Raw genomic sequence first — 22,390 nt, 5'->3', positions numbered from 1 at the left:
ATCAACAATGCATTGTTTTTTCATAATCCAAAACTTAGAAGCATTTGAAGAAGATCAACATTAAAAAATGGGAAAAGAAGAAACTAAATGAAATCAACACACTGCAACCTGAAAAAGTAGCCATAAAAATTGGGTTTGTAACAGAATACTTTTTGAAGTAATTGGCACAAAGGCTGTTCTAGTGCAGATTGCTGCAAGAGTGCTCTTGGCAAGAACATCATAAGCACTAGCAAAACTTTAATATGCTCAAACAGCCAAATACAAACTGACACCAGGAACCCAAGTGTGGCAACAAACAGGAAAAAAATAGAGTATCTCAATTTAATACAAACCTACATACAAAGGGATCAATTTTTACAATTCGTGGTTTAGCATACAATACAGCTGTCCTCAGAGTGAATATAGAGTAGCTATACATAAGAAATTAGAATTATCAATTCAGGGGAATTTCTCAAGAGTCCTTTTGATATGTAATACAGCAAATATAATGACTAAGAAACCAGACATCAATGCATTAAATGAGATCAGGTTGAGATCTATTTAGAAAAGACAGGTTTAAGCTGGAAAAAGAATCTCTTTGATACGACCTCCAGACCAGACCATTTGCAGAAGGATTCAAGACGAACAGATTTACCCTTGCATATCTGTTTGCTTCACACATGCTTTTAAATATAAACTCTAAAATTTTTAATATTGAGTTATTGAAGAATTAAGTCTATGTAGTAAAAAAGATTAAGAACCTGGGATTGTCTTACACTTCTTGCAAATGTTATAATGGATTTTTTATGTTGAATTCAGACGAATAAATGAAACATAGTTATTTAAAACCTAGCTAACATAAGTAACTTATTTATAAATCACAGAATCACAGAATATGCTGAGCTGGAAGGGACCCATAAGGATCATTGAATCCAACTCTTGATCTATTATACATTCTGGCTACTGCTGGTCAAGCTAGAAATCTGAAATGTCTCAGAATTTTTGTTAGTCTGCATCCCTGATTTGTGGCCAATACTCATTTAACCCTGAAATTCAAAAGATAGGTTCACTTTAACAGATTTGTCACTGCAAATCCCTCAGTGTTCAAATACGTTGCATTTTTTTCCCCTCACAGAATGTTTGAAGTCTCCTTTAAAAATAATGCCTTAAGGATATTTTTTCCTTAATACTATTTAAAGAAAGTTAAAAGCATTTTGCTATTGAAGTGTGCAGGGTTCCAATAAAGGAATTGTCATTCCTGCCCATGAGCAAACTCTCTTGAAGCTCACTATTCCAGAATTCTGGTGCTCCTGCCAGCAGTGAAAGTCGAACCTGAAAAATTACTTTTGTTGCACCAGTTCCAATGCAGTTTATCAGAGTATTGGGGGGTGGAAAATTCTGCAACAGAAAGGGTGAAAAGGTTGTTTAAAAAAAGTAAGCTTCAATCCTGTGTGTCAGGGTAACCAAACCTTATTGCACTAAAGACAACCAATAATAAGTATTCTTCAGATGTAGGGTCTTTATTTCTATCTTTGGAGGGAGAAATAAAAGGTTTTTAGTTTGTTTTTTTCCTTACTGCTTTCTTTGATGTAGTTCTTAGCAGTCCAACAATTACCTTAGGTGATTCTGTGCAAGGACTTGATAAGTGAGAAAGGACTAGATAAAACAAAGTATCTGATATTAATGTATTTTTCCTACACAAGGAGAAAAAAATATATTAATGCTGTTGTCTGTAAAGACAGAAATGGATTCCCCAACTCAGCCTTGATTAAGACAGGAATGTTTATGTTCTACTCAAGCTCTCCACCTGTGGTGGAATTCTGCAACCCCAGAATTCATTCTGAAGCTAGTCAAGGTAAATTACATTCGCTCCTCCTAATTTTGTGGCTAAATTGGTAGAAAGATCTGAGATTTTCTCATAGTAAAGCAGAGACACACAGCGAAAAAGGCTGAGAACTATTTCTTGAATGTCATTAATACTAAGGTTCCTCTGCTTGTGCTAATGGTGTCTGGTATATATACTCCTACAGCAAAAAGCAGCCATTTTTTTTATTTTAATAATTGTATGCTTTCCCCTAGCATGGCCCAATTTTTGCTGGCTGTATACAAACATGCAAGGTCTACCGAAAGATCACACAACAGAATGTGTGAGCTTTCCTGCAAAACATCACAACTGTGATGAAAGCAAAGGTGGAGAGAGGCAAAAAAGATTAATTTCCATATTTATTAATATGCTTTCACTTTCTGCCTATCAATGACACTTAAATGAATCTAAAATATAAATTTTCCATTTAAAAGAGGAAAAGAGACAGCAAAGTATATGAGCCAATTTTATGAAAAATACAACTGTAAATTTTAGAATAGCTTCCACAGGTGGCTAGTAACGGCTCCACATCCAGATAGCAAAAAGGAATGATGATAGGGAAGTAAAGGTCTTTTGGTATGTCTGCCAAGATATAATGTCAGTAGTTCTTTGACTGTGTTCAGTGTTATATTTGAACAGTTTTAAACACATCTCATATGGTCATGATAAAGAAAGTAGCTGGCATTAAAACTGCAAGCCCCAAGCCCTAAAGTGGCTTTACAGAGACTCTGGCTGTAGGAGAATGCTAGGGCTAGCCATGAAAGCCTTTCCAGAGAAGCAGCCATGTGTACTGTCCTTACTAGCTAAGTCCACCCAAACAAGGATGTGATTTCCCTTTGAAGAAAAAGATTCCATTCCACTTGGAGATGGATGGCCTTGGCAAAGCTATGACCTTCTCCTTGACAGCTACAAATGGACTACTATTTATGATTTCTTTCTATAATCCACTTAATTTAGCAAGCTAGATTATACATAGCAATTTATTTGTAAAAATCATAATGAAACAGCATTGTTTTAAATGCTAGATGTGGATAAATGGGGAGGAAAAACTGATGAGACAAGATTCATGTTGTTGAATCTACACTGAAGAATTATGGCAGCCTCTTGGTTTATCTGCATTGGAATCAATTTAGTAATTTTTAATTCACTGATTTTCTGTTGTTTGCTTAACATTTATTAATTGATTGTCATTCTCATGCAATTAATTCAAAAGTTGGCAAGTTTAACATGCAGAGATTAATTTTCTTTTACTAACCCACCACTTAGAATACCTTTTTTTTTTGAAAAACAGGTTACCGAGAAATTACCTCCACATCAATCATATTTATAAATGAAATAGAGTTGGGGTGTTGCACGCCATCTGTCAATCCACACTGAACCTTTCCTTATAAATGATTAAGATTTTCTATGTAATTCAATAAAATAATAAGAAAAAAATTAGAACAGCTCTGTCTTTCACACACTTCTGTTCTAACCAAAACTCAGTTTGAACACCTAGGACTTACTCTCTGTAAGGCTGGGAATCTCTCATTTAAGAGTATGATGCATCTTAGGTCATATGGAAATAAATGGTATGCCTGCCCCATCATCCACTGGTCATATGATCTTCACCTTTACAACAACCTACGGTTTGCTCAGCTGTCAAGTGTTTCTCATCCAGAATGAGAGCCATTCATTTGCCTTTCATGTCACACTCATTTACAATGGCTGAAATGTTTATTCAGGAAGAGAGTAGAGATAATGAGCAAGGTTTCTTTGCTCTTAGTTACCAGGGGCTATCCACAAGACTTCAGACTCACTCACTGTCTTCCTCATTGCAACACAAAACAGCAGAGGGTGAAAGGAAGAAAAGCATTCCCAATCCTCCTTATTTTATCATGACTTTCACTATATTTGGTGTTTAACTGAAAGCCTCAGTTTCTGCATCTTTTTAGCTCTGTGTGTCACTCAGGCTGCTGATGTAAAGTGGACAAATTGGCAAAATAGACTTTTTTACAGAGAGTGGCAAGGAATACGCCTTAGACAACAAGTTTCTTTGTCTCCTGTATAAGGCTAGAGTGGACTCAAGCATTTTGATCTCAAAATGAGGATTTAATATCTCTTACAGACAATACAGGGGTTCAGAAATATATGCAGTTAGGTATAAGAAGACATACAGAATGAATTCAGCACTCAATGAAGACTGTAAGATATATGAGCATGCAAACTGTGATGCAGGGCTTGTAGGAACCCTACCCAGACTTTTTTTTTAGCACAGAAGATAAAACATGGCCTTTCTCCTCTCTCCTGTAATGTTGCTAAGAAAGCTATGTAGAAGAAAACTAGTCTTTTTTGTATTTGAGTTAAATCTGAAGTTAGCTCTTCATGTAACAACAAAGGGTAGAACACATATGTACATGTATATAAACTTTAATCTCATGCCCAGCCCACTGAATTAGTGGGACTAGATCTATGGTCTGTTTGTAAAATAAGACTCTAAATGATCTGAAAGATTGTGAGAAATGTACACAATATTTAACAAATCAAGATCAGTTTGTTTCCTATAGAAAACTAATGCGAAAAGCCTTAGAACTCCATCTTTTTGATGGATTTTAAAACCTTCCTATGGAAATCTTTAGCAAGCACAGAAATTCTCTGCTAAAATCTATGGGATCGTTAAAGGTACCTGGAAAAAAGATATCACGTCATTCTTGTTAACCTGGTAGAACTTTTTAGTAAAGAAAGGGAAATTGTCTAGAAACATATGCAAATTTTGAAGACTTTTGTACACTTTGATCTGATGAGTCATTATAAGCTTACTGCACATCAATCTGCACTCCTATGAAATTCAGTCGTGCCTTGTTTTGCTTAGACCATGTAAGACAGCACAGGATTTGGCTCATTATGCTGTTTAAGTCACTTCTATTATAATTTCTCCACTTTCATTGACTTATGCTGAGCACCTTCCTTAAATCTCAGGTGAAATCCCCAGGACATTTCATACAAACATGTACTTTGGATAATTGACTGTCTGCTTTAGCTGCTAAATTTAAAGCAAGCCAGGGTTATGGTACTGTATATTTTGTTAGATATTTCTCTGGCTTTGTGGAGTATTCGCTGCATGATCTGATAAAAACTGAGGCTAAATGAACTCTACAATTTGTATTTCTACTGCCACAAGTTTATTGGCTTGGTTTTTTTTTCCTTGGCTCTGTCTGTAAGGTTCATTACTTACAGTTACTGCAGAATCAATTTGAAATGGCCAAAATCAGTGATGGAATTTATAGCACAATAAACGTACTGCCATATAAGTGCTGTTACACATGAAAGGACCTCAGAATATTTTCAGCAATCCTTCTACATAGCAAAGTGTTCTGTTTTTATCAATTTAACAGAATCACCACAGGTATATTCTGAGAGGTGTAATCCTGACAGCTGCACAGCAGATTTTCTCTGAGGCAGATATTTTTACAGGAAAACAATATTTTTGATAAAATCTTAGCATATCAGAACACAGAAAAGAAACTGAACACATCTTTTTCATTCTCTACATCAGGCATTTGCAGTTCTATTTCACAACATATACACAAAAAAACCCCACAAAAAACCTGAACCAGAAAGAGTTTATGGAAAAAATATTTTCACACTCTTTGAGATATATATTAATTAGTTATCAGTTTAGCAACCCTGAAATCTAGAGTAAGAGAATGTGTTGGGCACTATGGCACATGCAGAACATGGAGGGCACTTGAAGCTAAAACATAGAGTATAGCATCAGTAGTTGCCTGTTTATAAAGTCTATAAAGATTTACATCTCTACTTAGTACATTTTTCTTTCCAAGTGTCTCTATTGTAGGCATCTCATATTTTACATCATTTTGGAGCACAGAAACTTTTAACTTTAGAATGATGCATTGTGAAAAAAATACAGAAAAGACAGATGGCAGCTTGTCCTCCCCAAAACTCAATTTCATAATATGCATGTGATCACTAATAGGCAGGCACTAAAAAACAATTTTCCTTGACGGTAAAGAGCTGATAAATTGTCAACATAAACTTCATCTATGGTTGCTCCAGTGATCTAAAGCTCTTCTGTGAGTTTTGTACCATCAAAGTCTGTATCTTGCAACCATATAAAAATTTATGAATCCATATGACTATAAAGTGATTGAAAACAGTCCATAATGCATGTTTGGGTATCGAGAATCAGCTTCCTGCTTCCTTGGGAAAAACCGTGTCCAGTGCCCCATTCCTAACACTGTGGAAGATCCAGGCTGTGTCCATTGATGCCCTGTGAGCTAATTGAAACAGGGCTCTGCTTTTAGCTATCTCTTAAGCACAGTGTTAGTGGTGGCCTGACTTAACCAACATAGTCTTTGTAACAATACCATAATACAACAATGCGATCACAAAAACTGAAAACAGGTGATTTGTCAGGAAACAAATATACATTTCTGAGTACTTGAGCAAGGAGAAATTAATGAAAAAGCTAATAAGATAACAATTTCTAAGAAGAAATATGATTATCTAATACTTCAGAGAAGAAACATGCCTGGACCTTCCAAAATATGTCAAAAGCCCACCTGGCCACTGACTTCACATGAAACAAAATTCAGCATTCAAGTCATGCATGCATAAATTCTTGGGGAAAATGTCCAAACTATCTGTGCATAGAATGAGATTTGTTTACATTGAAAAAGCAGAGTTCATTTCAGATTTAAATATTTCACTGTAAGTGGTAACTATTAATTTTCATTTTTTAAAGGCTCATAACCATTAAATATTTGCACACCTCTAAGAATTCAGAACTTTTTCTGAGAATAACTGAGAAGCAGTAACTCAACAGCAGATAAGTTGTGACTGCTCTGTTATCAACATATTTGCCTGGAACAAAATAACATGATGGTCCCACCACATATTTAATTGCAAGAATTCCTTAAGTTTGATTGTGAAAAGACTACGAAACATTTAGATCAGGTTTTTCTTGCTATACAGAGGAGGCACTACTTGCAAGTATGTGACCAGCTCTACCAAATGAAGCCATGGGAAGAATATATATTTCTTGAACTTTCTTTTAATGGGAGCAATACTGTCAGTTTTAAAGGCACCAGACTTGCATCCTGTTGCTCTAATTGTATGCAGTCTATATTACTCTTTTTATGTCCCCTAAAACCAACCAACCATCAGTGACCAAGAATATATTTCAAACTGAGGAAATATTGTCAAGTATTAGAAAGATACACTCTTTTCAATGTATATTTGGATAGAGTCACTGATGTGCTATATTGTTTGGTTTAGGATGGAAAACATACAAAGACTGGAATTATAACTGAATATGTCTGTAAAAAGGAAATGTGCTATCAGAAACAAAAGTGGAAAACATATTGTTTACCACTGATGAAATAGACCTTGGCTGTGTCCTTTCAACAAGCAATTCACACAGCAATGAACACAAGAAGTTCAGAGAGAATAAAATACTTATCCATAAAAAGTGAAATAAAACTTGTAACCCTCCTCAGGGTAACCTCTTCAGAGCTCAGACCTCTTTATGCAATCTGTATGAATTTGCAGTACAGACTCCAAGAAAATTACAAGAAAATTACTATTTCTTGTAAAACACTTAGTGTTTTCATTTGTTTGGGGTATTTTGTATAAATTTCAACTAATGAAGAAAATTAAAATAATTGTGTTCTTCCAACTTTATTTTCAGATACTGATTATTTTCCTATAAGCAGGCACAAAATTCTTGATTCTAAGGAGGGACAGCCAAAAAATGTATCAATAACAAGTAAAATTTCTTATTTCATACTGGTTAGAGATGCATTAAGGTATATAAGCTCCAGGGTCAGTATAAGCCTTGCTCAGCTTTCTTTAAAAGCATTGGGAGTAATAAAGACTTCCATTTTATCTTCAGTGAAATAATACTGCTGAAATATCACCTCGTTTTTGATGTCAGCAGTGATTTCTTTTTACCTCCATGATGTCAAATGGGAATTATTATTATTAGAATGACGGCTTCCTAATGATGCTGTAAAAAGGAGAAACTGAAACTCTTTCCACTAAACATCTATATTCTGCCTTCTCCATAGGGTAAAGCAGATAGACTCAACCATACACCATTCCTCAAACAAATAAAGAGGCAGACTTAAACATTCAGAAATAGAAGCACAATGGCTTACTTGGTTATATAGTAGTGAATATGCCTTTTAGGAGAGTAGAGAAAAAGGACATTTACACTATAGTAACTCTTTCTTGGAAGCATGGCCTGAAACACTCATAATCAATTTTCTGTTCTAGAAGGTAAAACCAGCAAATCAACAACCAGATCACTATCCAGAAGTCATTACACCAGGTAAAATCAGGGAATGAAAGCCCCAGGTAATGGTTCCAATTCAACTATTGGCTTCAACCACACTGGTGATGAACACTGAAATGCTCTGTGCCTTTTGTCTCCCATTTTGTCAAATGAGTGAGTACAGAGGAACATTGCTTCATATGACAGCAAATTATATTAATAAATTTGGTTTTTGAGAAAATGACGAGCCTGAACCGTTTGCAACCACCTATTCATGTAGAAAGTGAATAGCAGATGCAAAGTGGTACTAGCTGCATGAGCGAATGGAGCATTTTGATTTTCTAATCACACTTTGATCAAATATGATGAGCTACAGTGAATAATGATTCCCTACCAATTTTACATTTCTTATTACATATATTGCTTCACAGAATTTAGTAAAGCTTGGAGGTCTTTAGGGTGGAGACACCTATGGTGAATGTGAAAAAATATTAATCAAATTGAAAAAAAGTCTCTATTTATAAGTTTTGTTTGTTTTGAACCAAACAGGGAAGTTTGCAAGGAGCCAAGCCAGCTGCCAGATGAAGACAAGGATGCTACCTGCTCCTGTCCCACAACAAGGTGGTAGGAATGGCAGTTTTTTGGTTTGTTTGTTTTGTTTTGTTTGTTTTTGTTTGGTTTTGGTGTTGTTTGTTTTTTTTTTTTTTTTTTGTTAAAGTTCTGCTAAGCTTCACACTATCTGATCTGAGTACTTTTTTCTTTGGCATCTCATTTTGCCTGTTCAGGGCAGCCATCAAAACAAAGGAAGTACCGACCCAAGAAAATGAAGTGTGATGTGCTGGAACACAGAGATGATTTGACAATATTCATGCACAGGGAAGAAAGGCTGAGGATGAAGTACAGCATGTAATCACAGTTGGCTTTGACACAAACAGGCATTGTTATCTTTGGCAAGTTACTTGATCTCTTGGTATGTCAGCACTTTCCAGTCTCAGAGGACTGTTACAAAAATACATTCATTAATATAAATGACATTATAAGCAACAGGAAAAAGCCAATAAAACATAAGAAGGTAAGAACTTCACAAAAGGTAAATGTTTAAAAAATACTTGGAAATCAATGTATGAGCCTATTGTCTTCTCTTAGCACACTTTGGACAAAAACTGGGAAAATTTTCGAAGTGGTAGAGAGAGTTAAAAAAGCTGATAGTGTCTGTATTTGCACATCTAAACCAATCTTTAAATTATGAAAAGGAGGTGAGCCAAAATATCCACTGGCAGCAGTTATAAAATGGCCAAGTGAAGCAGAGATGTGGGCAGCAGCATCTGTCTGTGACAGAGCAAATTCTGCCTGACTATTTTTTGCAGAGCACTGTGTGCTTTTTCTTGCTCCTATGCAAGGCATATTCATTACCAGTAAGCAGTGGCATACAACACTGGTGGATAACTTAAAAAAGCAGTGTGGACTGAAGACCTCTCTTTTTCAATAGGCATTCCTACCTTGGAGTATGATATCTTTCTCCCAATGTGTAATAAGAGGTATTTTCTGGTTCCCTCTCTGGTGAGACCTCATTGTTCTTTTCCTACTCACAGATATCTGTCTATTGACACCGCAGTGGGTCTCAGACTGCACTATTAGTTCACATATCTAGACAATTAGTGCTACTTACAAAAGTGTATCAAACATTTTATATCCCTACAACTCAATAACACTTGGTCCTTGAAAGAATACCAGATTTGGTTTGGAACTAATCTCTGTCCATTTTCAATATTTTATTATATATCAGAGTAAATCCTGATCTCACAGTTTCCTCTCGCTGTTATATCCACTGACTTTTAAGAAAGGATGCTTCAGAATTATACTTCTGAAAAAAACAGAATCAAAGGCAATTGCTGCTAATTTGGTGTTACTATTATCTTTTTATATGTTTTATAGTTTGATAACAGAATTTATGAAAATAAACAATCTCCCAGAAAGTAATCTGTCTTTACTGAATTTTATTTTCATTTTTTTGGTTGGTTGGTTGGCTGGTTGTTTTTGTTTGTTTGTTTGTTTTTTTCTTCCAGAATCCAGTTTTTGATTTTCTGTTTGCCCAGTTTGTAACAAAACCACAACTCTAAGGCCGTTTAAGACAATATTTGAAGAGAAACACATCCTGATACAGGTGTCAGGAATTCTACAGATTCCTCATCATGAGGAATCATCAAAGCTTGAATCTTTCTTTTAAGGAAGACTGCTATTAAAAAGGCCTTTTATATAATACTATTTAATATATATTAATTTCATTAGTGCTACTGCAATAGTGAATGCCTAACATATTCACATCCAGATGGTAGAATAGTGCTATAAATCCCATTTTAAAGATGCTCAGCCTTGAAAATGTCTTTGAGAAGGTGGAGTTAGTAGTTACTGAACACTTTTAAAAAATTGGTTGATGTATTTAGATGCTGAATGTGAACCAAGTTTTTCCAGATAGCTCTCCTAATAGAATCTCACAGTTCTATAGCAAGGCATAAAATGTATTCTAGTCTTCTTAATCCTGTTGCAGACCATTATTTCTTGAACCATATCTTTATATCTACAAGTAGATACTTCATAAGACTTAGATTGGCCCATTAGTGTTTTGTTCTTTTATAAGTAATGCTGCATCTTTACTAGCTAAGAGACTTCCTTTTGACTAAAAGGTCATCGATTTACATGGGTGAATTCTCGATCAGTTCTTTCTCTCTGACAAATTACCTTTATGTCTTCCCAGTGCTGAAAAGTCTGGGGAATGCATATGCTGACATTTAGAAAACTCTTCACATAATGCTTCCTGATGTTGGTTTCTTACTCCTTCTTCACTCAATTAAGGAGGTGTGGCAGTAGCCATGTGACAAACGACTAAATTCTGTGGGTTTCTTTCTTCCTACGGAGAAAGGTCAGGGCACCTTTCTGGGACAGAGCAAAATCCTTGACAGAAAAAATTTCATGGGGAAAAAATATTAGAGGAGGAGAAAAAAATTTAGGCTAAGCTGGAAAGTGGGATATGTGAATTCCCTCAGGCAGAAGAGGGAATTAAATCTGACTCTAACATAGCCTACATCCAAGAAATGTACTGATCATTAGACTATTATGCAAAAAACCAGCTGCCTTCTATTTCCTCCTCCTTCCCATTCCCCTGAAATGGAAGGAGGTTTTCTGCCATGATATATTGCATTCTTAAAGCAATTTTGGAATAGGGACATCTTGTTTCTGAATTCCAGGTGAATCTTTCACTTGGATGAGAAACAATAATTGCAATTTTGGATTGAACCAAGAGAACAGTATCACAAGGTGAGTGCAATGGCATATTTCTGTCTGTCTAAAGGGTTTTTGAATCTCTTGCCCTCTTGGATTAATGAATCTAATTTCTGCCAAAAACTGAATTTCATTCTGGTGCACAACTGAGATTTACGAATCTTGCCCAACTCTTCAACTTCTTCTAAAAAAATCAATTTAAATTGTGAGTAAAGGCAGGCATGAAAAAGACTCATAATAGAACCGTGACAGGCATAACATTTCAACAAGAAATTTTCATTAAAAGAATTCTAATGTTATGATTTTAAATATGAAATCTGAGAGTGCAGTCTTAGAGAATGTTTAATTTTAAACAAGTTGGTAGAAAGATACCATTGCACAAGACAAAAAGATCACTTCATGGGGACTACAAAGACTGATTTGTGAAAACACTTTTCTGGAGTTTTAAAAATTATTTAAAATATTTCGATATACAGCAACTGATGTATGAGGTATAGCTAACTGAACTTGTATCCTCCATTACTGAAATACAGACATTAGACATGCAATAAAATATCAAAATTTCTAAACTAAACTTGCTGAAACAATTTTTATATCTATCTATCTATCTATCTATCTATCTATCTATCTATCTATCTATCTATCTATCTATCTATCTATCTATCTCAATTACTCATTGTTATGTAGTATGTCCACTGGAAGGGACAGCCTGGAGGTTTTTTAAGATGTCCTTAATTCTGCTGATAAGTCTCCAAGAAGTTTGATTGCCAGCTTCATGGGAGATGGAGAGAAAACAGATGGTCGTTATCCCAAATTCAGAGATTGACACAGTGACAGTAAAAGTACACGGGAATCTCCTCATGTTTGCTTATTCACTTCTGTAATAGCTTATCATGAGAGGTCTACTCCATAAAACGGTAGAGGGGTATATATGGATACATACTAACACATCTGATGAGTTGATGAACTGGAAACTACTGGTAACTACTGGCTCTGATAATGCTCATCGCTTTGACTACTTCTTGATCCCATTAGTTATGCTTTGCTTAAGAGACCAGTATCTGGCCCTAAAAGTTTGAACAAAGAAAATCCTAGCACAATCTGACATGCAAGTAAGTATGACAAAACAATGATAGGATACTACAGAGGAGTAGGGAATGTATCACTGGACCTGAACAAAGTAATTTTGAATTAAAACTAGCTTTGACATATGCCTAAGTAAGTCAGACAAGAGAAAAATTGAAGGTGGGATAACTTAAGTGGACAGAATTGTGATCCTCAAATGGAGGAAAACAAATGGAAAAGGAAATAAAATGGAGATAAAATCCAAATTAAATATAAAACTGTCTTTCACTGATAAAAAAAAAATTGAAAAAAAGGAAGATGTGATACATTTTCAGCAATGAAAAAGCAGTAAGTCTCTCCAGCACATATCTTGGACAACAGCTGTAATGGTAACACATTCTGAGTTTTGCAATGAATGTAATTATAATTTTTTCTTTTTATTTGTTTTCATTATGTTTTATCAGCTGACTAAATTTTATTTGACTGTTTTTAAAGATTTTAAATGTATTAACTGAAATAAATCTCTAGTACTTTATATAAAAATTCTTTTCCTACAAGCACCCGAGCCTACAAATATTAAGAATGTGAAATTCTAATTCAAGGAGAGTGCTAGGGAACAATGAAAGGGAAAGAGAAAGGGAGAATTAATCATGTAAACACTTTACCACTTAGACTTTTAAGGTAACATAATTCATGGGAAAAAAAGGCCATTACCTTCATCTTTACATATAATTCAAAACTAGTTATATCAGTCCAGGAAGGGACTATAAACAGGGTTCATCTCATGGTCTGGAATAGGGTCTCTGATGTATACCTGTGTAAGTTTATCAGTCTGATTTTTGTTCCAATATTTCTTTTGATAGAAAATTAGTCTTGACTAGATCAATCTGAATGATTAATCAATTTCATTCTCTGAGTGTTTTCACTTTTATGTAGTTTTCCTAAGGCAGGGATCACTCATTCTGAAAATTGGCTAAGCACATTGTGAACCACCTCATTCATTTGCTGTCTCCAGAAGACATTCACCAGCAGTCCTCAAAGCAACGAAAAATGGTAATGCAGTTCTGAGGTCAGTAAAAGTTTGGATCAAGACACAATTACTTTACAAAGATGAAAAAATTTTGTTACTCCTGGAGGACTGAATCCACAGGGAGCTGAATATCTCTGACAGAGCTAAAATTTGACTCATAGCATACAGAGTTCCTAGCACTGCTCCCAGTGAATGGTTGTATGCTGATTCAGGAGCGTTACCCACTCACAATGACACAAGAGCTCAAAGGAAGGTGTTAGCCAAGAGCCCTTGTTTTTTGCAGATGGAAAATTCAGTGCTCTGTTGTATTCTGAAGGGGTGAAAGAGTGGCTCCTGAGTCAGCCTGCTCCACAAGGATTTCCTGCAGGAACTTTGCTGCACATGATCCCAGCCAGCTTTTCCCATGATCTTCATCAAGATTACGCAACTATTCTTCTCTTTGATGATTTCTTATAGATGTACATCCATAAGGCTCATGGATCTTTTTTAATTTTGATAAAATACATTCCTTAATAAATTCAAGAAACCTTAAGTTTGTTCTAGCACTGGTCTTTTAGAAATCAATGACTAAATTGGTAATATTCCTAAAAGTGTGAGTGACATTCGCTATAGCAGTTGAGTTTTATTACGCTTGTCTGATACACCAAGAATGATGTTTAAACAAAGCAGCTCTTAACACTTGGTTAAAAGGATATTCACTTGATCCAACTCTTCTAAAACGAATGCACTGTTTTTCTGGGGCTTGCTGCGGCTGTAGATAATGATCCTTCCATGGAACACAGAGTGCCAATAACCATGCTTTTGAAAAACTGTCAAAGTACAATTCATATGGCTGGACACAGCTAAATTCAGCCAAACACTGTCAGTTACAAATTCCTTAAAACCAACAAAAAGCAGAGGAACTACATATCTATTTTTACACCTGCCTAGGGCTTCTATACTGTTTATGCAATTTTACTCAAGCTGACTTGTCTCATGAAAAAGTTTGGAAAACTCAAATGTTTTATCTACAGACAGTTTTGTTGACTATCATAGTTTTTCTTTTCATCCATTCATTGTGTCCAGGATAAACTTGATAAAAATGATATCTGATCTTTTAAAACTCATTTTGCTCTACTCCTGACATCTCAGTTATGGTTTTAAGTTTTCCATGAGGCATCAGCAGTTCTAAGAGAAATTAAATTATGTTTATATGATAGACATTACTGTGTCTTTTGAGTAAAGGGTCTACTGTGAATTTCAAAAACTGTATTGTAATGAGTAAAAACCCGGCCTTGTGAAGTCAACGTATTCTAGATATGTCCTATTCTGATTCTGGACAAATATTAGATTGTCAGGAGTCTGAGAGATAATGACAGAGTTACATATTCCTTTTGTTCTCACCTATATCTGGCAAAAAATGTCACACTACAAAGTCCACAAATTCACTATGTTTACCCATTACTATTGCATCAAAAATATCCAGCAAAGCAAGTTCTCTATCAATCTAACTTTGGCCTAGCTTGGACGGACCATGCCATCACGAGAATGAGTGTAACTCCAATGACCTGAAGAAGAGTGTGATGCTGTTCACATGCTGGGGGGAAGGGAAGCACCTGACAGGGTTGAGAGATGGGCCTGTGCAGACCTCAGAAAGTTCAACAAGGAGAAGTGCAAGGTCCCTGGGTTGGGGCAATCCCAAGCACAACTACAGGCTGGGCAGAGAATGGATTGAGAGCAACCCTCAGAAGAAGGACTTTGGGGTGCTGGACACGAGAGAGGCTGGATACGAGCTGGCAATGTGCTCTTGCAGCCCAGAAAGCTGACTATATCCTGGGCTGCATCATAAGCAGCATGGCCTGATCAAGGGAGGTGACTCTTCCCCTCTACTCCATTCTGGTGAGACCCAGCTGGAGTACTGTGTCCAGCTCTGGGGTCCACAACACAGGACCAGAGGAGGGCCATGAAGATGTTTAGAGGGCTGGAATATCTTTCCTATGAGGACAGGCTGAGAGAACTGGGATTCAGCCTGGAGAAGAGAAGGCTTCAGGGTTAACTTACAGCAGCCTTCCAGTACCAAAAGGGGCCTACAGGAGAGATAAAGAGGGACTTTTTACAAGTGTATGCAGTGATAGGACAAGGGGAATGGCTTTAAACTGGAAGACAGTAGGTTTAGATTAGATATGAGGAAGAAAATCTTTATTGTGAGAGAGGTGAGACACTGGAACAGGTTGTCCAGAGAAGTGGTGGATGACCTATCCCTGGAATTTTTCAGAGGCGGTTTGGACGGGGCTTTGAGCAGCCTTGTCTAGTGAAAGGTGTCTCTGCTCATGCCAGTAAGGTTGGAACTAAAGGATCTTTAAGGATCTTCCAACCCCAACCATTCTATGATTCCATGAACTGCCCATTCATTCATTCGCCTTCTGCTTCCTTAGACTGTCAGTACACTTCCTGGTCTTGACATCTCCTGAAAATTGTAAACTGGTCAGCATGAACAAGTACATGTACAATGAACAGTGCATTCTTTCAGGTGTTGACAACTAAGCAGGGTACGGATCAAAACTTGTGGTGCCTTAAGAAACCACTGGTTTGGACTTAAAACTTTTACTAGCAACTATTTTAACTATCTTGACCCAGAAAACATCCAACCAAAAGACTACCAGTCATTTGCTTGCAAAAAAGACATTTCTAGCAGATTTTTACTGCTCAGGTGTGATGATGAGAATTTTTTGGGAAAAGTTAGTTGGGTAATTTTACTTTAAAGCCCCTATAAATCCTCCTCTGAAAACTGAAAAAAACCCCCACAAAACGCTTGTGAAAGTTTTTAAATGAACATTGACAAGCAATTTCTTTAAATAAACACACATTCTCAGACTTACTTCCTTGCACCACCCTTTTATCTTGTATAAAACTTAATGGATGACATATTTCATTCCACAAGTTGACAATGTTAAAAATGTGCTCTTCCTTCTAGTTTTAGTGTTCTGCAAAGCCACTGATAGCTACAGGCACTATGAGCGATATATGACTGAAGAAAGATGAGATTACTGCTGATAAGGAACAAGAGAATTTCATATCTTAAAAGAGTCTCAAATCCAGCAAATATGATCCCCAGCAGCAGATGCCCCTCAGACAGACAGTGAAAGAAAAATGGTGGAAAAGTACTCATTGTGGCTTGCTGTTTCCTTGAGCTGGAATGGCAGCAAAACGAAATAGCTCTAGCATACTGTCTGCATGGAAAAATCTTACCTTCTCTGGGAAAAACATAATCCAAAGATGAAATGAGCAGTAATTTTCCACTATGGGAAAAGTAATGTTAATCTGACTCACCTTCTTTGGTAAAAGATACCTTTACTTTAGAAGTGTTGCTCTTTTGAAGGCTCTCATGCCGTTATCATCAATGTTTATCATAATAACCATCAATTTAATGGAGCTGTAGCACCAACGTGAAACCTCAGGCTGGAAATATTGTACTAATGATTGTTTAACAAAAGGAACGAGACATATGCAAATATGAAATAGCTCCTTTCTCTGTCTATTAAAGTGTTCCTGCAACATGAATGAACACAATTTTAAGATGTCAATATTTCATGCTACAGTGCAGCCCTTACCTTGTAACCTGATGATTTGATGTGCACTCCTCGCTTGGTCAGTGTAGATTTCATTCGGATGAAAAAAGAGCGCTCTAGGGTGTTGTCAGTGGTTAGTAAACTGGGGCTTGTAGATTCCACTAGGAAATAGAAAAAATACATATACACATAATTTAGATTTTATACATCCCCTCTAAGCTATTTTTTCAGGTGCGATCCTTGAACTCACTAAAAATAAATGACTGATGGATGCTAAGAGTGTTGTAATCAATCTACCTCATTTAGAAAATGTTTATTTAACAAAAAAAATTTGAAAAATATACATAGACTCAGTAAGCCTCATTTTCAAGTTATTTTTCCCATGGAATTTTTAACAGAGATTTGTCTCATTAACTCTTTCTTGCATGATTTTATTATGACTGGAGTTATTTTTAAAGTATGACATTGTTTTAAAAAAAGTTCTTCAGTATTTTGTGAAAGGCAAAGTCTCACTGAGGTAGCAATTCTGTCTCCTGAAATAGGCTGCAAATTCTGCAAACTTTTATTCCCTAATCTCTACTCCTCAACTGTAATGATATATGGGGTGAGTCACTACTGGATTTGAGTGGATTTCAGTACTGGTTTCCCCAGTACTGAAGTTAGGGACTTTATTATCATTAAAGCACTAAACAGCCTGAAGGCAAAAATTCTCCAGTAAATGACACATATTATTATAATTGTCATAATCATAATCAATTATTGGTGATTATTTAGTCATTAATGAAATATAATTTTAGTCCATCTGAAGAGATATTTCTTGCTTGCAACTAACTATAGCTCTTACCTATGCTTCTCAGTCCCTCAAATGCAACCACTTAACATAGTAGATACTCTTAGTTTATATAAAACATGATAAAATAGCATGTACAATCCCAGAAAACACCAAGATATTCTTTATACAATCTTTATTATTGCTATTTTTTAGGTCTGATAAACAATATCTCCCCAAAATATTGTTAATTGGAAAATTCTGGAGCAGCTTACAATAACCAAGCATTATTGGAGATAAACAAACTTTCAGTTTCAGTGAGGAATTAATACAGAATAAAAAAATTATTTTGAAATTATTCTGCTATTGTTTAGGAGAATCATACAAACCACTAGTAGAAACTGTGCAAGAATTTAAAAAGCATTTGTTATGCAGTGAACAGAAACACACAAATTGGTTTGTAAGCTAAGGATTATATTGAATTGTCCTTGATTTAATGTGGTCAAGTTGTCTTGTGTTTGTGACATTTCAGCTCTATTGTGATAACCGACAGCAGTGCCCCTTGCTTTAGTGTCTCTTTTAAGATTTTTTTGTTTTAGAGAGTGTGAATTCGATGTCATTTTAAATGTACAGCTCTTTATCACTCGAGGGAAAAGCAGAGCCATGTTATATTTAGTACTTTCATTTCTTCTGATTAAATATGAATTACTATGAAATTTTTCTCATCATCTAACACACCATAATACGCCAACAGCTTTTTAATACACTATATAAGCACAAACTTCTGCTCTAAGAGTTTAATTTGCCCCTCTAATCCAATCACATCAACCTTATTTCTCTTATCAGAGATTCCCATTTTGAATTAAATGAGCTCATTAGTTTTAATCAAAAGCAGAGAGATCAAAACTTAAACGTAAATGCTTTAGATCAGAACTGTCAGTCAGCCGTGCAGTCCTATTTTACTAAAACACAAGATCAGAGACCCTTAGAACCAATTTTTTCTCGTAAGGGATGCCAAGAGCCTGAAGATGCTATATCCTTCTTTTTCTTTTTTTTTTTGCTCCCAAGGACAGATTATACATTTAAGGTTAGATTTAATTTAGAGTATTTTTTTTTTTCATTTTGGTGGAAATGGAAAAGTATGCCATTCTGCTGTTGTTTCTTTCACATTTATTGGTGCGGGTCATTGGAGACCTGAACAAATGCAAAGCCATCACAACCCATGCAACTAACTTGTCCTCAAAAATTCAGCTCTGTTCAGCAATATCATATAAGAAATAAAACTCTGAAAGGAAAAATATGTGTTTCAGGGTATGCTGCTGAAACAGCAGCCAAAATCATCAGGATAGCAGCAGCACTAGTAAGATGAGGATCATGATTAATTATTATTTTTATTGTACAGTACAGTGCAGTAGTTAAAGAGTACATTAAGAAACCACAGCATGGGTGCTTCCTGCTATGTGAAGAAATGCTAAAATCAGCTTAACAAGTTTAGTTGTTGTAGTCCAGCACATTATGCTCTAGCACAGGCAGTAAATACAATATATCCTCCTGTGTTCTAATGGTAATTTCCAAAACACACAGAAGTAACGTTAAACACAGAATATTTCTTGCTCAAAAAAAGATCAGGCTGTAATACATACGTACCATTCCCAAGCAATTGCAACTAAAGTTTCTCTTTCATACAAAATTTTATGAAAAAAGGAAAACATCTGACATACAGTACAGTATTGGCATTGACATTTTTTGGGCTCATGGAACCTTATATCAAAAGCTCAACATCATTTTGCTGTTATTATAATATGTACAAACATATACATTTCTGTAAGGGTATGCTATAAAATGCATTTAATTTATCCAACAGACTGGAAAAGTGCCTGTCATATAAATATGTATTCTGAAGTGTTTGATTTTCTTTAACAAAAAGTACCTGAGAGTGTATGTGTGAGATGGGATTAGTTACCTAAAAGTCCAGAACAGCTTATGAAGAGCATTTTGAATTTCTCTCAGGAGAGAAACATTATGGCTGACAGTACAAATCTGCATTCAGAGTTGCATCCACCCACAGTAGATACTATAACAATGCTAACAGTGATTATGCATGCAGGATTTTAAAAATAGGATGTGTACAGAACACATCCATCGATGTCAGTGAGATTTGCACAGGAATATATGGAATATGGTCCATTATTTGTTCTCAGGAGTTGATTTTAAATGTCTATCACTCAGCCTTTTCAATTTTTTTTTCAATTATGTCAAAGGAGGCTTGCAGTATGAGGAACATCAGAATGAAATTCTAGCAACTCATTTTTGATTTTTTTAAAAAATTTGTAATCTAAGACCTTTAAAGAAGCCTGAAATAAACAAGATCTGCTTGGCTTGATACTGTAGAAACTAAAGATGTCTTTTGCACTGAAAAATAGAGTTTCTGGCCTGAATTTACTGAATTTAAACCTACTGTTGAGTTATAAACTCCCGAAATTGTGAGTTTAGAATGCTAATTATGTGATAAAAGTCAATGCTTACTGCATGTGAATGAAAATATTTTACACTCTCAGGTTTAGAAGTATAAAAAGTAAGTCTAGATTGTCTTTACAAAGCAGGTAACTGTGTACTCTGTTGGGAAAGCGCTCGGCTTTGTCTGTCCTTAATATTGTCAACAGAAACTACTAAGGGAACAAACCTCTTTTTTCATTCCCAAAGCTGATAATGCAGTATGAGACTTCTAGATTTCTAGACACCAGGAATGCATTGTCCATTTCAAAAGGCATGAAGCTGCAATTCACTACACCCATAGTAAAGTGTCACAAATGTAAAAAAGGTTAACTAAGAGCCACAGAACCAAATGGGAAGAGAGTATGAACTAGTACCCAATTCACAAAATTATTTAGTTATCTTCTAAGTATTTCTTTGTGAACAAGCCTTGTAGCTCTGATCCTTCAATGGGCTTTGCCTGGGGAACAATCTTGGGCTCAGATCCCAGAAACCAGTCATGCACTGTGTAACTTCCCAGGTTGGAAGAGTTCTTCTGGTGTTCTGATGAGACATAAACATGCCAATAACTGTTTGGAGGACTGAGGTCCATGGCTCTAATCCTGCAGTGATTTGCAGAGATACTGTGCATCTGTGTGAAGTCTGACTATCTTAAACCTATAACCTAAACAATGTAAAACAATGCAAATAATTGCTCTTACACAGAAACAGCACAAGTACTATCCCAATGACTGATTCACAAGCACATTCAAATTCAGATAAACAATTTGTCCCCCAGGAAAAAAAGAAGTTCCAAATTTGATTTATGTCTTAAATAACAAAAAGCTGCCACAGTAGGCTGAATAAATGTTCAGCAACTTCTGGTTTCTTTTTTTTGTTTGGTTGGGTTTTTTTTCCCCCAACATACATTAAAAATAATTGAGAGGAGAAAACTGTATTTTTGCATGTCAAACAGATAAAAGATAGGCTTCTCATTTTTGGGAGGACCAGAATGTGCAGAGGGAAAACCAAACATCAACGAGGAATTTCAGGGGGTTGGTGGAAAGAAACCTTATGGGTTAACATACAGGATTTTCTCGATTTTGTAGCACTTCATGAAGTTTTCACCTGACTTCACTTCCTTGAAAACATGTATCCATACAGCTTTTAAGAGACATTCTCAAACACCAACTATACAGCCAGCCCTTAAAAGAGAAACAAAATAAAAGAACATACAAAACAGTAAGAAAAAAGGAGCTCTCTTTTCATACTGTCTTCTACACTTGCAAACCTCTTCTCACATTTTCTTAAAGTCCATAGGCAACTGAGAATAATTATGTTCAGATGAATTATTAGGTAATGTAAATCTATCATTTTTGGTTGGACTAGATACATCTTTATAAATGATTCTATTTCTTCTGTGCAGTTTGTTGCCTGTAACCAGGCACCAAAAGACTTTCTAGGAAAATTTAACCTCGAATACTTAACTGTCTTCAATCAGAAAAGTGACTCAAAGAAGCACTATTTCGAAGATCATTCTTTCTCAGTATATTATAGATCAAATTGGATCATTTTATAAGCTGTAAGATAGATTTTCACAACTATTAGCTCAGTAAATACAATTCAAAAGCTTCAAGTTAAGATAATTTATTTCCAATAAGTGCAAGTTACTATTAGCACTTGTGCAAATGCATGTTTTTAAGTGGAGTGGGTTCAGGCTGATTGCAGAATTCTAGGCAATTACCAGAAGATAAAACTTGGTCTAGGAAACTATTGAATATCCTTGGACTATTTGGATGAACCACTTAGGTCTATTTACAGATGCTGGGAGCCTGCCTCTACACCAACTGATGAGCACAGAGCTAAAAATTCTATAAGTGCTTTCTTGGTCCTGCTGGTGTGCTCAGCAGCTTGCAAAATCAAGGGCTATCTGAGCTGTTTATTTAACACTGTGTGCGGCAGAGGCTCATTCATTCTTCCAAGGCAATACTGTTTCTAAAAGGAGCTGTGGAATAATGTTTTTGCTAGAAGCTGTACCATTTATAAACAGGAACTTGAATTCCTGAAACACCAGGTCTGGAGCTTAAATTCATGGTACTTGCAGGTAACT

At 35.7% G+C, this 22,390-nt stretch overlaps 1 protein-coding gene across 8 annotated transcripts in view; it reads right to left on the bottom strand.

The window, feature by feature from the left end:
• NPAS3 (neuronal PAS domain protein 3) overlaps positions 1–22,390 on the bottom strand; it is a 609,815-nt gene that overhangs the window by 40,144 nt on the left and 547,281 nt on the right. For all 8 annotated transcript variants that reach the window (XM_064658572.1, XM_064658576.1, XM_064658573.1 and 5 more), the window contains one exon: positions 17,082–17,200. In XM_064658572.1, coding sequence (XP_064514642.1) covers positions 17,082–17,200 — 119 coding nt within the window. The remainder of the gene's footprint in view (positions 1–17,081; positions 17,201–22,390) is intronic.

The sequence above is a fragment of the Pseudopipra pipra genome, chromosome 6 (assembly GCF_036250125.1).
Source record: "Pseudopipra pipra isolate bDixPip1 chromosome 6, bDixPip1.hap1, whole genome shotgun sequence".
NCBI lineage: Eukaryota > Metazoa > Chordata > Aves > Passeriformes > Pipridae > Pseudopipra > Pseudopipra pipra.
This window is presented reverse-complemented; position numbering and strand designations above follow the sequence as displayed.